General features: G+C 36.9%; 1 protein-coding gene across 3 annotated transcripts in view; it reads right to left on the bottom strand.

Annotated features, from left to right (window-relative positions):
* The window catches only part of LOC107549994 (IQ motif and SEC7 domain-containing protein 2), an 83951-nt gene that overhangs the window by 47589 nt on the left and 13471 nt on the right, over positions 1 to 22891 (bottom strand). The window contains exon 1 of one of the 3 annotated variants that reach the window (XM_016231199.1): positions 9957 to 10350. The exons of the other annotated variants lie outside the window; for them this stretch is intronic. Within the exon in view, the coding sequence (XP_016086685.1) occupies positions 9957 to 10033 (77 nt within the window). The 5' untranslated portion in view covers positions 10034 to 10350. Of the gene's footprint in view, positions 1 to 9956; positions 10351 to 22891 lie in introns of those variants that run through there. 3 annotated transcript variants of the gene reach the window in all.

The following is a 22891-nucleotide window of genomic DNA, read 5'->3' as shown; positions in this document are numbered from 1 at the left end:
TCTATGGGGTATTGTCAAGAGGAAAATGAGAAACAAGAGACCAAAAAATGCAGAAGAGCTGAAGGCCACTGTCAAAGAAACCTGGGCTTCCATACCACCTCAGCAGTGCCACAAACTGATCACCTCCATGCCACGCCGAATTGAGGCAGTAATTAAAGCAAAAGGAACCCCTACCAAGTATTGAGTACATGTACAGTAAATGAACATACTTTCCAGAAGGCCAACAATTCACTAAAAATGTTTTTTTATTGGTCTTATGAAGTATTCTAATTTGTTAGATAGTGAATTGGTGGGTTTTTGTTAAATGTGAGCCAAAATCATCACAATTAAAAGAACCAAAGACTTAAACTACTTCAGTCTGTGTGCATTGAATTAATTTAATACACAAGTTTCACAATTTGAGTTGAATTACTGAAATAAATGAACTTTTCTAATTTATTGAGATGCACCTGTATATACTCATATTTTACTTCACCTAGTGATGTCTTTATTTAATGTATGCTTAAATAAATCTGTTATGAAACTATTTATGACAGCCACTGTGTAAATGAATATATTTCAACAACAAATAGAAATGTTATAATTTAGTAGTTAATTTAAAAACGGCATTCTGTGCAATTTACATGTTTGCATATAAAGTTGTGTTGATTATTATATTTAAAAATAAATAGTAATACAATTTAAGTTTGGGCTCTGTTGTTAGTAATGTAAAAGGGGCTCCCTATTTTATAGAATAAGCTGAAGTAGATCTCTAAAAAAATTATATCCCTAAGAAATATATTTTCTAAGTGAATTTATTTACAGAAAGAGCAATTTGTTCAGTAAACCACTGTTTAATAAAAAAAGTATGTTTATTTTTCCCCCTGCTATACCGAAACCATACCGAACTGTGAGGTCAAAACCGAGGTACATACCGTCATGTTTGTGTACCATTACACCCCAAATTCTAACATTATGAGGACGCAGGAGATGGAAACACATTTACATACATGCACAACAGGAAGCTGTCCCATCTAGAGGTTGAACACACTTTGACGGGACGGTGGAGGGAGCTGTCCATTGTGCTGAACACAGCCATCATCATTCAGAGCCACTTGACTAATTCAGATCATTTATTCTCTTTAAAATATCAGCATGAATTAGTATTTGTTTTTTAATGTGAAATTATTTATATCAGTGGGTGTCAACTAGATTTGCTTGGAAATTGACGAGCATTGAGTGGTAACTAAAATTGATTACACTCACAAAAAAGTTTTTAAATGAAACACTGACATTTAATATTGTTTAAATGTATTAATGGTAATTAATACAAGTATGAAAAACTTCTGAAATAATCTACAGGCTATAGTTTGATTGTAGAAATTAAAGGTGGACAAAACTGCATGCTGCTCAAAATATAAATCGTTGAAGGCTTGCCGCTTTTTTTGTACTTGCTATTAAAAAAACTCTCAAGAGTGCAAAATACAAACTTTTTGCAAAGGTTTTCCACTGTGCTGCTATTTATAATCTAGTTTTAACAAGTTTCTGGCACTAGAAAGTGTGATACTGGCTTTTTTTGATCAACAAATAAGCTGCTCTTTTAATCACATTATCCCATTATTAATTATGCAGCAATTACTCCCTACACTTTATTAGGGTTTAAAATTAACCTCAAAGCAAATCAAGATTCCAAATAAGGACACAGGGAAATTGAAGCTTAAAGCTCACAGATCATGTCCAATCAAAAATTTTTATTTACACACAAAATAAATAAACACAGAGCAAACAGTCACGTCTGCACGCCATTGTAACCCAACGTGATTCAGTTGGTGTCTGTCTGCAGGGTAACATGACTGTGATCACATGAACACTAGTACTGTGATGTGACTGCAACATCTCTGCCCAAAATGTAATACCAGAAAGTCATCTATAGCCCTATTTGGACAGGATTAGTCTGCAGTGCATTTGTCTATATGCCTGACTGTTGGATGTCTGTAATGTATATCAGTCATTTGCACAGAATAAGCACTTTCTGTAGAAATCACATAAATGGATGTGTCTTCTGAATTTATGCATTCCATAACTCTACTTATCACAAAATATAAATCAGCAGCTGTGCTAATTATTTATGCAGGAAACATTGAACATGGATGCATTAGATTATCAAATATATATTTTTTAATCAGTATAAAATTTTCAACAGCCATTACTCTAGTCTTCAGTGTCACATGATCCTTCAGAAATTACGAAATGCTGATTTGGTGCACAAAATTTTGTCTTGTTATCAATGTTGAAAACAGTTGTGCTCCTTATTATGTTTGTGGAACCCATGAAATATATTTTTTCAGGATTCCTTGATGAATAGAAATTTAAAAAGAACAGCATTTACTTGAGTATTTATACTTCCCGCCAATGGAAAACATGCTCTTCGTAGCCTGACGTTGTAGTTACAGCATCTGCCGGCAGGGACTAACCAGGGAATGATAACCAGCCAAACCTTGACCTCTCGGATAATCCACACTGTCATCTATAAATCAATGATTTCCTCCGTCACTGTATTTGCGATCAATACAGTTTTTTCTACAGAGCAAACGAACAGGACACCATGAACCTCAAGAGAGCAAAACACCTGGGGGGGGACATACAACCATCAGAGAGACTGTGTCCACTTTTACAGTCGAACATTTCCATTCCTTCCATTTCTCTTGGATTATTGTTTTAACCAATCATGCAATTCCTCCTGCTGCCTCTTTGGTCAAAGGTTATATGTGACCTTGGCTTGGACCCAAAACACACAGTACAGACATTCACACTTTTATATACACAGACAACATTCACACTCAAATATTCTCATGCAAGCACACATATAACGAGCATTTAATAGAGTAATATAGTATAAACCAGCAGTGAAGGCACTGCCCAACAGAGACACCATAATCTCCAGCCGCGTGCAGAAAGGAGTCACCCTCGCCCTTTGATGTGTGCTTGCACTAATCTGCGTTTAGCTCCCTTTCATGATCACCACAAGCTGACACTTGCTGTCTACCAAACAAGATTAATCCAACACAGTCATCCCCGCTGAAACATATTAGCAAATTAACAATTTCTTAAATCCCTCACAGTTTGAAGTCACACGCCGCAGCAGAATGACCGCAAACAGTCATCGCTCATCGTTAGAGTAAATGAAGACGAGTGCCTTGAGAAACGTGGACAGCCGTCACTCAGCTTGGGATCACTGACTCACTTCTCAGTAGAAACACTTAGATTACAAAAGAACAGCCAGTTATCAGACTGCATAAAAACTGATTCTAGCTCATTTTCAAAAAAATCTTTTTTAAAAACCATACAGGAGATAAAAACATCTCATAATAATACACAAAATAATGATTACTGTTGGCCAACTAGCATTCTGCTGTCAAATAATTTGTATAATCATTACACATTGTATAATGTATAATAAAAATAAATGTTATCCAAATTTTAAAGGACTTATTATGATCACTCTGGTTTAACTTGTGATTTGGTAATAAAATAAAGTAAAAAAAAAAGAAGAAGAAAAAAAGTAAAATAAAAATACAAATGTATTGATCAAGGTTAAAAGAATATTGTTCTGTGCAAAGAAACTATAGATTGTCTTATATGGTTTTGCCATTATTCAAAACTATTTGACAGGAGAATAAGAGCAATGAATGAATTAATGAATTAAATAAAATAAAATAAATACAATTTTATTCTGTGCAAAGAAACTATAGATTGTCTTGAATTTGTCATTATTCAAAACTATTCTCAATTCTCAAAAGAGAATAAGAGCAATGAATGAATGAATAAAATAAAATAAATATTTCTTTGTTCTTTGTAGTACCAGGGAGCACCATAATCATACTATGTATGAATATGATAATGGACACACTCATGCTTTTTTATTATAAAAGAACAGCCATTAAATGTCTGCTTGAAAAGCACTAAACTGGCTCAAGATATTTAAAAAAAAAAAAAAAAATCTTACATGGGAAATCATCTCATAATACTTGAAAATGACAAAACATACACAAGGACAAAATAAGTAAATAAATAAATGGGCTGAAATATTGATCAAAGCTAAAATTATTTTATTATATAAGCAGCAGCTATGGATTTGTCAATTTATAATTAAAAAAATTTGAAAATAAAATAAAACATTAAAATAATATTTCATTGCACATGAAAACAACTGTGCTTCCATGGAGGTCTTTTCTAGCACCGTGGAGCACCATAAACATACAAAACAAATACAGCCTATATGATAATCATTTAGTACCACATTATATATGAAACACCATGAAATGACCATTTGGCACAATCACTGTAGCAGAATACGGTCACAGAACTTTTTGTAAGGGTTTACTTTTCCTGAGAGAGTCAGGAGGCATTAGGAGGGACGCTTCAGCAGAACACAGCTCTAAATTAGCCATCAGCCTTGCACATGCCGACTGAGGAAACCAGAAGTGCTCTACCAGACACAGTTAATCTTCTGTCACTAGATGAGACCCATGGGTGCACACACCCCGTAAATCTGACGATTCTGGTGGAATCTTTAACCTTAAACAACCTGCCCTCTTCAGCTAATAAATCTACTCACTTTCTCGTTTTCTCTCACACACTCTTGAACATTCGTGTGTGTAGCCAGCTGCTTTTCTTTATATTATTCATTTAAAACATGACCTCTCACTCTTCTTCTTCTTCTCTCTCTCTCACCCTTCCCCCTCCTCTCCTAAAATGGTTTTGACGGATTTTTTTCTCCCTCTGGATCTTTGAACCTGTCACTTCATTTCTAGATGTGTCAATTCATCATTCTTTCCATCCATCTCCCTCCCTCATGCTCATCTTGTCTCCGACAACACAGCTGGTACGAATCCCACTGCTATTACACTATTACCGGCCACTTCTAGTCTCTGAGCTCTATGAGACAAACACACTGTACGCACATCATTACAATCAATTACATTTAAAATCCGATTACGTACATGATATGAAAATAAATTCATGTAATATATCACTATTAATCACATTTAATCACATATATCAATATTTCCTGAGAAAAACTGGATACTTATTTCAACTTTTGACATGCAGCACAACTTATGCATACCAGTTTCAAAACATTAGACCAATCAGGAAAAGTTAGGCAGGGCAAGCAAATATGTATCATTATTCAGCAACAAGAGGAGGTTCTTATAGCAGCTATGTCTGAATACTCTGAATATTACTTTCTAGTTTTTGTTCATTTTAAAATGCTTCTAAGTATTAATAGCTATTTTTGTTTTCTCTTCATTATTTTCATTTTTGTCCGGGCACATCTCATTAAAAGTACAATCTGTGGTGCGTTTTTTTTTTTTTTTTTTTTCAAAGGATGCGTCAATATTAAAATAGTTATAAAAATACCAATAAGCTAAAAATAAGTATTATTGTTATGGTTAATAGTCGATAAAGGACTGATATTAAATACATTAAAATGATCAAAATAATATCTAATAATGATGCCTTAATAAATAAAAAAATAATAGACTAAAATAATGCACTAAATTAAAATATCTTAAATTATTTAAATAATATTACATTATTTTTTTTTTAAATCATCACAAAAAATATAAAAATAGTATCTAATAATTATATCTGAATAAACTTAAAAACAATGCACTAAAATGCTATTACATGATATTAAATAAATTACAACATTAAAATGGACAGTTAGAAAATTATGAGGTCTGCTAAAAATTATATTTAAAAAAATTATTACATTATCAGAGTTTTTAAAGTTAATCTTTAATTGAGAATCCAATATTGACAGACACCAATAAATTTAAATCTGTCTAATATTGACTGATAACTATCTGGTATTAAAATTGCAGATCTGTTTTTTATTTTTTATTTTACTAATCCTGAGTGCTGTCTCATGTTTTTAAACACATTTTGTGCGAACGCCCCTTAGAAGTATAATATATTGCTTCATTTATTTTCATATTGTCATGGTCGGGCGGTAGGAAAATTACTTACAAATTTTAAATTCAGATCCAGGGGCATCATTAATTGTGTTAATTTTCAATCACATTTTTTTATTTTATTATTTATCACACCGACATCCCTAGTTACAGCAGTGCTGAAGCTGCACATCCTCTCTCACACACGCAGATGTTCACTTCCTCCTGCCTTTTGTTCTCCCAAAAAGACAAAGACATCAGTTCTAGGCAAAATAAGAAATTAAATACATTTATTTTCTGAAACAAAGACTTAACCACTAACAGGCCACATAACCTGCTACCTAAAGGCAGGCCAAACTGGTAAATTATTGAGTTCTGTCTCACTCAGGCATAAGAGACTTCACTCTGTCCCCAAAGGCTCCTGGGTTTATTTTTAAAGCAACATTTACATAAAAGCAGCCAGAACAAATGCTTTCCAACCTCACACGATACTACAATTGTGATGAAAATTAATAAATGGGCAATAGGTTGTACTTCTGTGGGCCTTCACGTCAAACTGTAATCACCACTGGGCTATATACTGTATTCTGGAGAGTCAGCTGTCTGCTTGTCCTACACATCAAGAAACAGCACTGTTTACTAAATGACAATAGGAAGTAATAGTTAACACAATGCATCAAATGCACTGAAGAGTATAAACCAGATTAGCTGAATGTGAATTTGAAAATGTCATGGGTAAAAAGGCCCGCAGTCAACATATTTCCCGTTCAGGGTGAGCGGACGGCACATCTGTTATCGCAAGACTGTGCCACGCAGCCGCTTAGTTAAGTGTCAGCGCTAATGCCACAGACAAACGTGCGATGATGCAGAGAGTCAAAGAGTGAAAGGATGGAGGAGTGAACAAACGAACGAGAGCTTACCGTCACGCAGCCACAGAGAGGTCCCATTCAGGCTGAGGGAAGCGGAGGAAAAAATAACCCCTTTTCTAGTCTACCCTGTGTCTCTCACACCCACCCCCCCTCCTTCTTGGACGGCACATCTGTTATCGCAAGACTGTGCCACGCAGCCGCTTAGTTAAGTGTCAGCGCTAATGCCACAGACAAACGTGCGATGATGCAGAGAGTCAAAGAGTGAAAGGATGGAGGAGTGAACAAACGAACGAGAGCTTACCGTCACGCAGCCACAGAGAGGTCCCATTCAGGCTGAGGGAAGCGGAGGAAAAAATAACCCCTTTTCTAGTCTACCCTGTGTCTCTCACACCCACCACCCCTCCTTCTTTCTCTCTCTCTCTCTCTCTGAGGAGCAGAAAGGCTGCATTCTTGACAGGTCTCTTCCACGTGTGTACTTCACTCATGAGTGCACATGCACACACTCTCACACACACACGCATGTGTGAATGGGCTTTTTGCGGTGTGGGGTAACGGAGAAATGCAGGGATGAGGTATAGCGCTTTATTAAAATATTTATTTGTCATTTTAAAGGTGTGATTTGACATTTTAAAAGACTTCTGGAGTCAGTTTCTAGGAATCGGTTTGGCTCTTCCTGGCATTTTCAGTTTTGGTAGCTTGTGTGTTTGCTGTCTGCCTGACAAATGCAGCAGATTGCAACACCTTTAGCTCAGATATGAACAGCATGTGTGTGATGACGATTCGGCGGTGGTGAGATGAACCCGATGGAAACTAAGCTGAGAATGAATGATTCTCAGGGGCTGAGGAGAGAAGTGATGTTATGAAGAGCTCTTACACTAAATAATTGCTTATTTCTACTTGCTGTGCTGTCAACATATCACATACACACACATAAACAAAGAAGCATTCGAAGAACAGTTCATCCAAAAATGAAAATTCTGTAATGTACCTGTCATTCTGAACCTTACATGGAACACAAAAAGAAAGATTCGGGACTGTTTTGTGTGATCTTTTCCACCGAAAGTAAAGGAGAATACGTTGCTGGGTATCAAATTTACAAACATTAATAAATACATAAATAACTAAAACACCATAAATGTCATTATGGCTTGTTTGGTCTTCAAAAGCCTGAAGACTTAAATTTTAGTCAGCTTCTCACACAAAGCTTAATTAATTATTGTGGTCACAACTGGTGCAAGGTGTCTTCGCGCTGCATATTTAGGCTAAATATACACAACCAAATGAATGAGATTTAAGCATTACATTGGAGGGAGAGATTACCCAACAATAAAATTTGTGTATATATAAATAGTGTGTGTGTGTATATATATATATATATATATATATATATATATATAAAAATTCATTTGATTTTATTTATATACTGTAGCATCTTTCCAAAGCTCATGGCAGTGTTGTTACTGTTATTAAAAACTAAAACTATTAAAAATCATTTTTCACACATAGCACATAACAAATTTAGTAAAACAAACTAAAATGAAAATGAACCGAATATAAAAAAAAGCTAATTCAAAGTATTAATAAATACTATAATAGTATATAAATAATACTATAATAATAGGGACAGTTTCCAACTAATAATATTAATACTAGGGCTGGGCAAGTTAACACATTATTATCGCATTTGGGAATTAATTGATTAACGCCGACAACTATTTTATTGCGCATTAATGCAGTTTTTTATTATTATGAAAGGTTGTTGCTCACCGGCTCTGAATATACATACAGACAAACCATGGGTCACAGGAGGGGTGGGATGTTGATCAGTACTGGCTTGGGATGGGTGTCATCACGCGTCTCAAACAATGAGAGCATTTGGGGTGGGCCTAAGACTGCAGCAGCGCTCACATAAAATTATTTCGGCTAAGCATCCGATCGCCGAAACGAAGGGAAACCTCCCCGATATTAGGCGCTGTTTTTAAATTACAGCACATGCGAAACCGCATAAAGCGAATACTCCAAAAGCTACCCGATGCATCCCCCAGCCACGTGTCAAAGCCAAGTGGGATCAGTCACCCGCACAGCGCAGCGCTTCTGCCACGATTTATAAATGATAAACAGCACAAGTTAAAAGTGTACAAATAGCCTATGTGTTGGCAGAAATGTATTTATTATAAATGTTACTGTTATTACATATTGGGGAATATTTTAATTTTATAGAAGGTGTTTTGTAGTTTTTTCATGTTTAGTTTTTTTAACTACAAATTTTATAGTTTATTATTACTTATTTATTTAAAAAAAAACATATAACCATGGTAATGAGGATCATGGTTTTACTTCTTGTGACCATTCTAATGAATTTCTATTTTTTTTTAATTCAAGTAAAATGTTAACTCAATAAGGGCCTGATTAAAGATAAATATCAGTGTCTTATATAAATGAGGTGTTTATTATTTGCAAATAAAGTTCTTAAAGGGAGATTCACCCAAAAATTAAAACGGTCATTTACTCATCATCATGCCATTCCAAACATATGAATTTCTATCTTCTGTGGAACATAATTTGAGAAATTCAAGAGAATGAGCTCTCCATGATCATTCCCACATACAATTAATAAACAAACAGACAGATGGCACCAACAAATGAGACAAGAGTAAAGCGAGCTAGAGTCCTGAAACTGCCTTAAGAGCAGCAGGGTGGCATGGGTTTATTTGTTCAATGTTACCCATTTAGAGCTTAGAGACTGGACTCTTGTCTCTCTAGTTTGCATACAGGTCATAACCACCACAGCAGGGTTGCACCATTCTGAATTGAGAACCTTTTAAATTCAGCAGCAAACAGGATGCAGAATTCAATTCGAAATGGAATATAATGAAGTAGAATTAAAATGAACTGAAATTCAAAGCAAGTCATATAACCAATTTATTTAACCAGAAAATCATGAGTGTTTAAATTTTTTTTTTTTTAGAATGATAGAACAAACGAATGACTGAACGACAGGTCGATACATGTGATTTGTACATTTCCACAGTAGACTTCAACTTTAATTTGCTATGGATAAAAATCATCCACTAAATAAGAGGTATTTTGAGCTTTTTGAGCTTTGTGAACTTCACTAATGAAATTAGGCAAGGTTTTTCTGAGCACATACCTGCGGAACAAGGGACCTACTAACCGCATACAGAACAGGGGCCAAAAGTCTGGACAGATGCACTGCAGAAGAAACATAACTTGCTTTCTTTATCCCTCTTCTTCGGAGAATTCATGCAGCAACTTTCCTCCAATACTTGACTACCAATATGGTTCCTTTATATTCCACACCACAAAGTCCATCCTCCCCAGTACTTCTGCTGTGAGCTTGAGGCCCAACCGTTGAGACTGCGGCCCCTCCATTTAAAACTGATTCTGCTTGTCCTGTCTGTCAGGGGGCGGCTCTGTGTGCTGAAGTGATATGAGAGATCAGATCCCAGCGGCAAGTGTGACAGCAGTAAACATGCAGCTATCATCTGTGTCTATGCTAGTAGAGATTCCAGCCCTTTCCAGCATTGGCTTGGATGCGAGTTACCTCACAGGATTTAGATTTGATGACTGTGCAAAAGCAAATCCAGAGGTAGAGAACTTTGTTGACGGTTCCTAGCTGAAGTTCATTCTCCATTATAGTAAATGATAGATAAATATCACTAAATGATAGATAAACACACTCAGGATAAATAGTTTCAACAAATAATATTCTAGAGTATTTTATTGCTGCATGTGCTCAAGAGGCCTATTAAACACATTTGCCCAAGGTGCAGTTATTTTTTCATTCATATATTAAAATATGAACCCTGGATCTAATGAATCACTGATGCTTTCTGAAACAGATTCTTATATTTGATGAAACCCTTTTAATCTCTGTTGAGGAAATGTTCTGGTCAGGTTTGGTTACATCCATAGTGCTGCTCAGGGTTTTGTTCATCAATTTTCCCCATTCCTTTCATTTTTTTATTGCCCCCCCCTCCCTCCAGCGCTGACAGTTCCCTCATCTCTCCCACTAAGACTTTAATCAAATTATCCCTACCCGACCTTGCGTCCAGCTGAGGTGACACATACAGTACAAGCTAAAGCACATCCACACAGTACAATCAATCAATCAGGCTAACTCTTGGAAAAAGTATACAGCTGGCTCAAAAATGAGATTAACTTAATCTTGCACCTGTTTTCACAAAAAAAAAAAACACATTCATAATTTATCTGGGATCTCAACTGTATCCAAGCTCTTTTACTTAATGATGTTGCACTTTTGTTATGTGTGTACATATCATTTTAAAATGTCACGCAGTGCCGGTTCAACCCCGGGAATCAGCTTGGTGTTTGAAAACATGTGGGAGGTGCCACAACGGAGGTATATACAAGTGTTGCTATCTGAAGGCGTCTGCTATTGGAGCACAGCCTGCAGGCAGTCTGTTGCTGCTATTACTTATGCACTTTAAATGCCAGAAGATGCCTTTGGAAGAAAAAAAAACTCCTAACAACAGTATTTGTTAAGTATTTTGTCTTGTTATAAAATACTAAAGGAACAGTTCACACCAAAATGAAAATTTGCTTAAAATTTACTCTCCCATCCAAGATGTACATGAGTTTGTTTTTTTCGTCAGGGCAGATTTGGACAAATTTTGCATTGCATCACTTGCTCACCAGTGGATCCTCTGCAGTGAGTGGGTGCCAACAGAAAGAGAGTTCAAACAGCTGATTAAAGCATCACAATAATCCACAAGTAACCCATATGACTCCAGACCATTAATTCAAGTCTTGTGAAGTGAAAAGCCGCATGTTTGTAAAAAACAAACCCATCATTAACTGCTTTATCAGTGTTTTTTTTTCTTGATTCAGACGAGAAAAGCTTATTATTGGAAAAAACAATATTAATAGAGGACTCACATTTTAGCTGAGTATTTTAGAACTTCACCAGACATTAATTGATGGACTGGAGTCATGTGGATTACTTGTGCATTGCTGTGAGTTTTTTTTTATCAGCTCTTTGGACTCTCATTCTGACGGCACCCATTCACTGCAGAGGATTCATTGTTGAGCAAGTGATGTAATGCTAAATTTCAATGAACTCATCTACATCTTGAATGGCATGAGGGAGGGTATATTTTCAGCAAGACTGAGCAAAAATAAAGAAATTATGTAACCAGAAAAACTTTAGATAATTCAAAATATTCTTTGAAACTTGACAATTTCATAAGACAAAAACACTACAAAAATTCAATTATTTCTATTTTTTAAACTTACATAAACAATATTTATACCGGAAAAGTTTAAAAAACCACCACATTTTAATCTGGATCATGATAGCATTTATTCAGTCCCTTTCATCATCATCATCATCAGAATTACCATCTCCACCACATCACCACCATCATCAGTAACATTCTTATCATATTCAGTAATATTCTTTAATATGTCAGTTTTAGATCATATCCATTATCATTCATGAAATATACAGATATCAATGAATGTTCCACCTCCTTTGGAAAGGAGTAGGAATGATGTTTCAGTATTTACAGCATGTAAGAGAGAGAGAGACAGAAAGAGAGAGAGAATAAAAATAGTAAAGAAGGGCTCTTTCATGTGTGACTCATCGCATTCATTCCTGCTGCGAGTGCTAAATACAGGAACACGCTGACTGAACGCATCAGGCGAAAGATTCTACCACTCATCTCTGTATTAGCAGTGAAGCTGTGTCGTTTCCAGCCGCTGTAGGTGAATCACAGCATGGTTGAAGGGGAGGTACTACAGGCATACATAATGCATAAAGTTGGATGCAATGTCTTTTTTTAATTCTTTTTTTTTTTGAATTTTAGATTTTGCTGTTGTAATATTTCTGGTCATTTTCAGAAAGTTTTTTTCCTTAGTATTTTATGAGGCATTTGTCTAATAGCAGCATATTTATTTTGATACATGAAGTTTGCTATTTTATTTATGAAATACTGTGTTAAATAACTGAGAAACACTGTATCAATCAAGGAGCTGTAGATGATAAAAAAAAATGAAATTCTCTACAATTGATCTTTTCTACTTTAATTTGCACCAGGGAGTCAAGGTGTGGCACATTAGAACTCCTTGATTTTGCATATTTAATAAAATGATGCTTTATTTGCATATTTTACACCAAAAAGCTGGTACAACAAAGTGAAAACAATTAAGCTTCCACAATAATAATAATAATATTAAAAACAATATCAGTCACAACCATGAAAGAGTTTAAAAAGAGCAATGACTTTTTAGAACATGCATTTGAGTTTGAGAAACTCACTGTATTTTATTGTTATCAGTTTATGCAATTGAGTCTCGGAGCAAGTGGCAACAATGTCATTGTCATAATCCTGTCACAAATACTGAGGCATTTCATAGTCACACATTTGGCTAATGTGTTTTCTTGCATTTCTCAGTCCTGTTGCAAACCTTCCCATGAAAGATATTTGGTTCATACAATGATTTCCACCACCTTTTACATTAATTTTTCATCTGACCTCAACATTCCTTTTCAGTTGATATTCTAACTGATCAGGCAAGGAATACTTATCTTATTAAAATCATAAATGCTAAAGTAAAAGTCAGTTTTCTTTAGCAATCCATTTACATACTGTAAGTTCATTGTGCGTAAGACTGACCGGGATATTGTCAGTTCAATTAAATATTACAAACAAAACACTACAGTTTCAGAATAACTCATCCAAAAATATCTTGGACCGTTTTTTGAACTGTGACAGCATGTCAAACTCTGTGGACATCTAGCTACTGGAACCACCACACCAGAGCGATGTGATCTACAATAGTGCCAAACGTTTTGTTTACGTTGTATCTTTTATACCTGAGGTACAGTAAGAAGTTCACTATAATAATATCTCACTACTATACCTGGATAATTCAGTGTCATTTTGGAGGATTCATTCATTGAAGTAGACCAGAGGTTGAAAAACTTTGAGTAGCCTATGCAGCACCGCTTAAACCCTGTTGTTGTTTTTATCTACACCGCTAGGCTAACGTGCTAACAAGGTCTTTTTCTCCCTCAACATGGTCCAAAGTGTCCTGCACTGCGTTACGTGTCAGACATGGACATTTACATGTATGTACAGACTCACAAACTTTAGTCTGAGTTGGTAGAAGTGGGATGACGCAGACTGGTTTGCCTTTGGATTGTTAAGGTGATAAGCAAATGCCAGTAAACAACAGTACAAAAAGACACGAAATGTCAAGGCTGCGAATCAAAAAGAACTGACAAATGATCGTCTGTGAAGCGTCACATTCAAATATGGCTTTAGAGAGGCTTGCTGTCATGTTGGGCCTGATATATATACGTAAAAGTATTGTAAATCCTTAATTTTGTTGGGTAACTTTGACAGTTGGGCCGACAGACAAGCATCTTTTTTTCTCACTGTGGGGAAATGGAGGGTGATACAGAGGAGGGAAAAACGCATATCCTTTCTTTTGACACTAAATGTGGGAACAAACACAACACATCACAGACTGTACTAAAGTTACACAGGCGCTTGGCAGACGAGATACAGAGGCCAGAGAACACATGGAGGAAAGACAAAAGCAGAAAACAAAGAGAAGCTGATATTGTGACAATGGGAGAACCGGGGGAAAGAAGGAGCAGGAGAAAAGGGGACCATTGGTTTGGTTTTATTCCATCGCTTGATTCTTCACCTCTTCGGGTTGATCATCTCCATTATGTCCCCTTATTACTACTGTACAGCAATGGTTTTCATTCTCCTTCGCTTGTTTCAGTCACTTACAGGATATTTGTCCATTTCTGAGAGGTGGCAGGATGCAGATGACATGCTAGTGCAAAGGATATTTTTGTATTTCGTTTCATCGGTCTCAGTTAAATTAAGACCAGCTGCATTTAGGCTGCAGATTCAGATACACTTGGTTCAAGTTTAGCATCCAGGTGATTGACAAGATTGACAAGTTCACCCCATACAGTCTTGAAGTGGGCAGGGCAAAACTGGGGGATGTTGTCAGGGGTGGGGCCAACAAGTCTGCTGGTTACCTAGAGGAGGGGCTACTGCACTCAGAGGCGGGGCAACAGAACTGATGGGCGATGTCATCGTCCTCATCCTCTCTAAGGTGCAGCAGAAGCGGTCAGGGAGTGGAAAGAGTAAAAAAAAAAAAGAGTTTCAGATGAAGAGGAGAAGTGTGTTAGAACGGTAAAGAGAAGGAAGACACAGACGAATGGAGATATGAATGGGTTGTATATAAATCCAGTAACATTCACTCTACAGTGTTTTAATGTGTTGTGATTCAAATTTGGAGTCATGTGCTTGTAAATTAGAATGAAGGTGCTGGAATGAGTTGAGAGTCGAAAATTGTCGGATTGTGATGTCACTAAATTAATTACAATACCGGAGGAAACTGAGCTCATGAATTTTAATTAGCTCATACTGACATTGGTAGGTAATTTTCCTAGGCTGTCAAGACATATTCATGAATTAATATTCATGAGTGTAGTCTTCGCCTTGGGTACTATTTATATATTGGCATGTGCAGATGTGCATGAGTTCCACATGGACTTGCAATTGAAATACAATACCGAGGAAATTTTATGTTTAGAATATCAAATAACATTATAGGGGGAAAAAATAAAAGCTAAGAGTGCTGCAGAAATGAGTCGTAAACCATGTGAGGAAGTTAGCATTTTTGCACTACTGGTTCCATTGTCCCAAAGTCACAGGGGTATTTTAATGGTTTTATGGTTAAATGCCTGAATTAAGGGCTATAGTTAACGCAAGATCAAGATACATTCATGTTATGTTATGCTGTTATACGTTATGTTACGACATAAAACATCTGTAACACCCCACTTGTGATTTTTTTTTTTTTTTTACATTTACGTGTGGTTGCTAACAAGTGGATAAATGGGACTACGGAGGTTGTTAAGGACATTAAACATCATCATGCTAAACAGGTAAAGTAAACTCATCTACTCACTAGTCTGCCGTCACAGCCTTGTTGTGTTTATAATTATGGTCTTGTAAAATATTCTACATCAAACTTTCCAACTTGTAGATTTCAAATAAGGACTGAAAGAGTTGTCAGAAGCTTAGAGGTGGTTACATGGAAGTCATGCAACTGTGGTGTAGTTCATAGCCTGACTTTAGCTTTTTACTTCTACCGATTTTATCTAGGCTTCGAGATAATGCTCACAAATGAAGTTATGAACTAAACAAGTAAGTATCAAACCTCTGTTGGTCACAGAGCTTACTTTCTTCCAATAACACAAAAGCCAAGAGGAATATCCTGTTGGTTTTTTGTCAAGGAAACCAGAGTGACGCTTACTTCTGGGTTGGCCTACATCATCCCTGCAGCACTCAATGTCAAAATAATTAATTTAGTTAATTTGGAAATCAAGTATTAAGTTGAGCTCATTTTAAAATCAGTCAAAACTTAAATGTTTAATAAGTTGTGATTAGAAATAAGCTTCTCAATTACACATTATTTCTTTACATATACAGGATACAAGCTTGGCCTCCAAAAATCACTCAGATATCATAATATCCACAAAGTAAGTTTGACTGAGTTGGCTAATAGTCAGTTCCAGCACATCTGATTCAGGAATTGTCTTTAGTTTGCAGGGATTCGAACCTCAACCTTGTGTTTCTCAATCTTTACCAGCAGGGGGCAGAATTGCAGTACAAATTGAATTCATCCACCACAGTTCTGCCAATAAAACCCTGCCTAAAACTGAAATATCACCAGTTTAACTAATATATAAACTCTGAAGTACATATATAAATACTTATGCGCTACATTGAAAATTTAAATAATATTGCCATTCCAGTTCAAAATGTTTTTAGATATCACAATAGGCTATTCTACAACATCTTATCTCTCCATAATATATATTTTAGATTAAATTATCAACTGAAGTTTTCAAGTAAAGCAATGTGCACAAATACATGCAATATGAAATCATGGGAGAAATGACTGAATTGATGAGGAGAGGAAACAAGAGTGTGAATCATGCAGTGACAGAGTGTGAGGGGTATTAGGTGTGTGTGTGTGTGTGTAGGCAGTAGGGGTTCTGCCTGTGTTTTTGTCTCCGCCTCTGTGTGATTCATGAAGGGGGTGGAACTACATTTGAACAGGCGTGAGAGGATGAGTGAATGTTGGTGTGTGTGGAGGATTATGCATGAGGATGTGTCCTTGTGACTAGTGTGTGGATATAATTTGGACCAAGGAGACTGAATAAACGTCTTATTGAGAGATGTGTGTGTGGAGGGACACTAATGCAAATTTAAAGGGGAAGCGTGTAATTTCTGTGCTGTAAGTGGCACAAAATTGCATTTGCGTAAGCTGGCCGGCATGAGTTTGGAGGCGGGACAAACAAAGGCGGACAGAAGAATATCATTCTTTTTGCAATTCCATTTAGTGGCAGAGAAATTACACACTTCACCTTAAAGAAATTGAAATCACATTATCACAAAGATCATTTGAATACGTTCCCCTTTAGTTTTAATTTAGTCACTGGTTAATAAAAAGAGCAAACTGACTGAAATTGATGTGGACCGTAGGGGTTCAAACCTTGCTAGGTTACTTGCAAGGTCACTTCATCTCTAAAAAGCCATAATTTACTTGCTCTTGGAGGCATAGGAGCTATTCAGTTTGGACTAAGGAATTATGGGTAGTCAGTTTAGAGAGCACAGCTTTTCCATTACTTTCTGAAAAGGTTGGAGATGAGAGGTGAGCGGTTGGACGTGGGTGATGGGAGACACTGAGGTGGTGGATTGGGTGAGCGGGTTATCGAAAGGGGAAGTGTGGGCTCGGGCCCTTACCTTGCCTGCTCCGGGTGCCGGGCAGGGGGGAGGGCGCAGGGCGGCTTGGGCAGAAGGAGCCGTGCGGGGCAGCAGTACTGGTGGTGGGTGGAGTGGCTGTTTGCGGTCAGACTGGTGTGGACAGAGGTAGAAGCTGGAGTAGCAGTAGAGGAGGTGGAAGAATTGGTACGAGTACTACAGGTGGAATAGGGTGGTGACCTGACAGAGAGAAAGAAAGAGAGGAAGAGGGGAGAGAGAGAGAGAGAGAGAGAGAGAGAGAGAGAGAGAGAGAGAGAGAGAGAGAGGAAGAGAGAGAGAGAGAGAGAGAGAGAGAGAGAGTGAGTGAGTGAGAGGAAGATAGAGATAGGCACAGGAAGAAAGAGAGAGAGAGAGAGAGAGAGAGAGAAAAAATAAAGTCAAGAAACAAACAAAAGATAACAGACAACAAAGACAGCCACATGCATACATTACAAACACTTTAGCAGCAGCAGTACAGGCATGGTTAGGCAGCGTTATGCAGAGTTATGAAGCGTTATGCAGACTCTTATCGAGCTGTGGAGAGTTAGGTGCAGTCAGGCAAAGTACTTAATGAAGATTTAGATGGTTTATGCAGAGTTATGTCAAATTACCTGTATGGAGGAGTATTACAGCGTACAGACCAGGGCTGTCTCATATTCCGCTCCCTTGTTCCCTACGCTGTGAATAGTTATATCAAGATCACAAACTCGGGTGCTAGCAAGGGTCCACTAATCATTAGGACAGCAATGACACGATCACCTTGTGAGGTCACACATTAATTGGATTTATTGACAACATTGGAAAATGGAATTGGGCATCTTCATTGCAGAATTAACGTTCCAACAACTGTTAATTCTGTGATACTTATGGGACTTTCCCCTTGCATGCATATTAGAGATGAAATAAAAACGAATGAAATAATAAACAAAAATAATAATTTCCATCCATCCGTTGATGATGAATCAGTAATTATTAAGTGAATATACTGAGCAGCAAATTTTTTTGTGGTTTCAATGCACTGAAACTATTTTGTTATCCCCACTTTCTAGGCAGTGCACTTCATAGTGAACTATTGAGCGAACTGAGACACATCCGAGGTGATGGGCAGACTTGTTCTCCACTACACTGCAACTTAACCAAGAGCTGTACAAGCTACACTAGACAAAATCAATAATTTTACATACTTTATTATTCAACTAGCCAGTTTTAATTGATTAATTTACCCTATAATATGGATAAGAACGCGATTAAAAAGGAAAATAAAGGTTTCATATTAGACTTGCAGCTTTATGCATTCTCTTAACTAGAATTCAAGACTAACTGAGTTAAAGAAAACAATATTTCTGTCAGAGCAACAGTTAAGCAGATCCGCTTAACAAACATGAAGAGGTGAATAGTGCCTTATGTTCAGTATGAAAATCAATATCCGTCAGCTTTTATTCCACAATGCAGTTCTGTCATGCCAAAAACAACAAATGGAATAAATTTATGTATTCAAATGGCTCATCTGCACAACACAGAAAGGTGCATCACCTACCCTCATGCTTTAATGATGAATGTCACAATACAATTATGATCCTGCGGGTTTGTTTGGAGAAAAATGTGTGACTGACCCCTACTGGCCAATCAGAGGTGTTCATTCTCATTAAAACATAAAATGACATTCACAATGCAATTAACTTCCATAATGTGAAGCATTTCCAAGCCAAACAAGAGAATAATGGGGAAATAATGTAGGGCAGGACTATGATCATTCCAAACTGACATGGGTGGCTTATAATATTATTGGTTAACACAATTTTTACCCTGCCCAGGCAAACTTGGTTATATTAGCAGAACAAAAAATCTTTATTTTTTTTTTAGGCAGAGAAAGTTACATTTTATTTATTTTGCACTGATGAATTGTGCCCAATAAGACCAGAGACATTTACTAAGAATTATAAATATGCTCAATTCTGATTTAATGTTGCATTTAACATCAAACGAGAAATTTGTGAGCAACCAATGAAAATGCTTCCTCACTCATGTGCCAAATGAATACTTTTTTTGTAGAAAATGTGACAACTGCAAGAGTACTGTTATACTATATCATTTCTGGTATTTAATGATTGATTGAAAGTTCATGTTGTCTTCAGTCTTGATGGACAGTGGTGAGTCCGTCAGGCTAACATTAAACATCAAGGAGAAATAAAATACAGCACAGACACTTTAACACCACACAAAGCTCAAGCAGACACAGAGACAAGAAAACAACGAGGGAATATATGAACTGGTATGAGTAAAGGAAATGAGAAAAGGATGAAGGAAGGAAAGAGAGAGATGGATGGATATTGTGGCCTGAAAGAGAAGGATGTAGAAGTGTGTAGGCAGGTGGCATGAGTCCTCAGTATGTACTAGGGTGAAAAGGCCAGGAATGAATCGTGTGGGTGTGAACAGGGACCTCTGAGAGACCTTTACACTATAGGATGTGCAAAAACACTTTTTAAATGTGCCAAAGGTAAAGCTGAAGTGTCTAATTTTCCAAACAGCAAAGCAAAAATATTGATTGTTTTCGAACAGGTCTCCTGAACACTCCCATTGGTCACCCAAACAGATAGCCCCGCCCCAAACTCACTCCATTGGCTTAGCCTGTTACTGTGCGAGTCTGGTCTACTTCACAAACAAATGTTTTGATAACACTACAGAGACACTTCTACTGACAAATTTCACATTAAGTGGGATACGAGTATTTTATCATTTAAGAAATTACACACTTCAGCTTTTAAGCGATTTTGAGGGGCAGAATGAACAAAATGTAGCCATGGCCTGAGTTTCCTTATAATTACTTTACACTGTTCCATTTAAATTGAATTGTGGTCAGATATTTAATCCATTTCCTCAGATCACATATGATTTTGTGTTTCAGTAAGGAACTTGCTTTCTTTATCAGTTCTTTGTTTGTGGTTTCCTTTATCGGGAGGCATCTGTAAGCAGCACAGTTGCAATGTTCTGGTAAAAATCCAGCTGGGACAGTTGCTGGAAATGGACACAAACACACACACGCAGAAATGTCGAATCCTCTAGGGAAGGACTATATTGGTACATGACCTCTAACAAGCCCTCCCCTCAACAGCTCTTTCTCTCTCTTTCACACTCACTTTAAAAACTCAGTTTTGCTGTCCAGCAACAAATTAAGCAGTCTGTCCCCATGTGTCCGTCCCCATCACGCCCGTGTTGTCACCTCAAAACCAGCTGACATGCACCATCCTACTGCAAAAGAGAGAGAGAGAATGCCTCATCTCATCTCCCTCAGTGAACAAGCACCTCAAGAGCTAAACCCTGTATTACCATCTTGTGCTGCTCTGCGAGTCTCTCTGGACCCATCTGGAAGGGCTGATGTAAGTCGAGGGAAACATGGTGCGGCCCCTAACAGACAGCGGCAGATATCGCACACAGCTCTCTGCTGATTTCAACAGGCAGTGCTGCTGTCAATCACATGGACTGAGATTGAGAAAACAATTAACAATAATGTAAATAAAAATAATATTACCATAAAGACGAAATGCAGGGGGAAAAAATTTATTCAGATGCCAAAAGGGTTTTCATGATACCAAAATTTGGTTGCCAAGAAAGGTTGTGATTTCTCGATTTTAATACCACCCCATTTTTCATGAGCAGAACTCAAAGATCTAAGACTTTTTCTATGTACACAACAGGCCTATTTCTCTCCAATATCGTTCACAAATCTGTCTAAATCTGTGTTAGTGAGCACTTCTCCTTTGCCGATATAATCCATCCACCTCACAGGTGTGGCATATCAAGATGCTGATTAGACAGCATGATTATTGCACAGGTGTGCCGTAGGCTGGCCACAATAAAAGGCCACTCTAAAATGTGCATGGAAGTCCATGTCAAAAAAGCTATGTCAAAACATTTTAAACCACATGCACTGCCACAAAAACGGTTTAAAATGTTTTGACATTGCTTTTTTGACATGGACTTCTGACATCCTTTGATGTAAATGATGGAGCTGTTTTGTGTCAAGGTTTTTGTGTGTTTGATAAGATGTGGGAGTGTGAGTTTGTATGTGTGAGCAGAGTAGAAGGCTCATTTCCTTTGTAATTCCCTGCATGTTTTATTAGCCTGTCAGCTGCACTGTCCTCTTTTTTTGCACATCACTCCTTCTCTCACTCCTTCCTTCTTTCAATTAGTACCTCTGTTCTTCTTTCTGCATTTCTCTCCTTCTCCATTTTTCTTCTCTCTCTCTCTCTGTCGCCCACACAGTTCTTTACACAAACACATTTGTGATAACTCACCTCGTTCCCCCAGCAACACTTCTACCAAAGCCCACAAGGAAGAGAAAAAGAGAACAAGAGAGCACTTCTGTGACTTTGTGACCTGCTTGAACAAACTAGCTGTGGTCAAATAATCTGTCCTGTAGTGATTGTGCAAGCACATACTAAAGGGCAAAAGTAGATACACATTATCAGACGATCTTAAATTCATTAAAGAGCATTCATTTACTCAACCTCATGTTGTTCCCAACCTGTAAGACTTTCTTCTATGAAACACTAAAGCAGACATTTTGCAAAACGTTCAGGGTGCTCTTTTTCCATATAATGATGGTGAATGGGGACTGGGGCTGTTAAGATTTAAGAAGTGCATTGAAGTCACATGATAGCGTGAGGGGGAGTGGGAAAAAAAGAGATTCATTTGTGGATTAACTATTAATTTAAATCAATATAAGGAGAGCTTGACATACAGTACACCGTATATATTCGGAAACACTTCCACACTAGTTCATAAATTTCCTTAGTAAAAGTAAATGAAAAATACTCAATTTGACCCAAACAAGAGTAATGTGAAGAAAATTACAAAATTAGAGAAAAGAAAAAAAACAAAATAGTGAGGCTGACCAGTTTATTTATTTATTTTAGCAATGGAATTTTAAAGAAGATTAATTTAGAGATGCAATATCTTGGAGCTGATTTCACCCTGTTGTGCTTTAACATGCTGTTAGAAGCTTATATGAGAAAACTCTCATTAAGAAAATAATTATGATTGTTTTCCGAACCATTTAATATGTCATACTGTTTATTCAAATTTTCACAACCCATGTTTCAGTTTAGAAATGTGTGGAAACATGTTCAATACCCAGGCATACTACCATTCAAAAGTATTTTTTTAATCAGTAAGGATGAATTAAATTAAATTAAATGACAAAGACTTTTACATATTTAAAAAAAAAAAAAAAAAAACTCATGCTCCTTAGATATGGTTCAGT

The sequence above is a fragment of the Sinocyclocheilus grahami genome, unplaced genomic scaffold (assembly GCF_001515645.1).
Source record: "Sinocyclocheilus grahami isolate Dianchi unplaced genomic scaffold, SAMN03320097.WGS_v1.1 scaffold384.1, whole genome shotgun sequence".
Taxonomy (NCBI): domain Eukaryota; kingdom Metazoa; phylum Chordata; class Actinopteri; order Cypriniformes; family Cyprinidae; genus Sinocyclocheilus; species Sinocyclocheilus grahami.
This window is presented reverse-complemented; position numbering and strand designations above follow the sequence as displayed.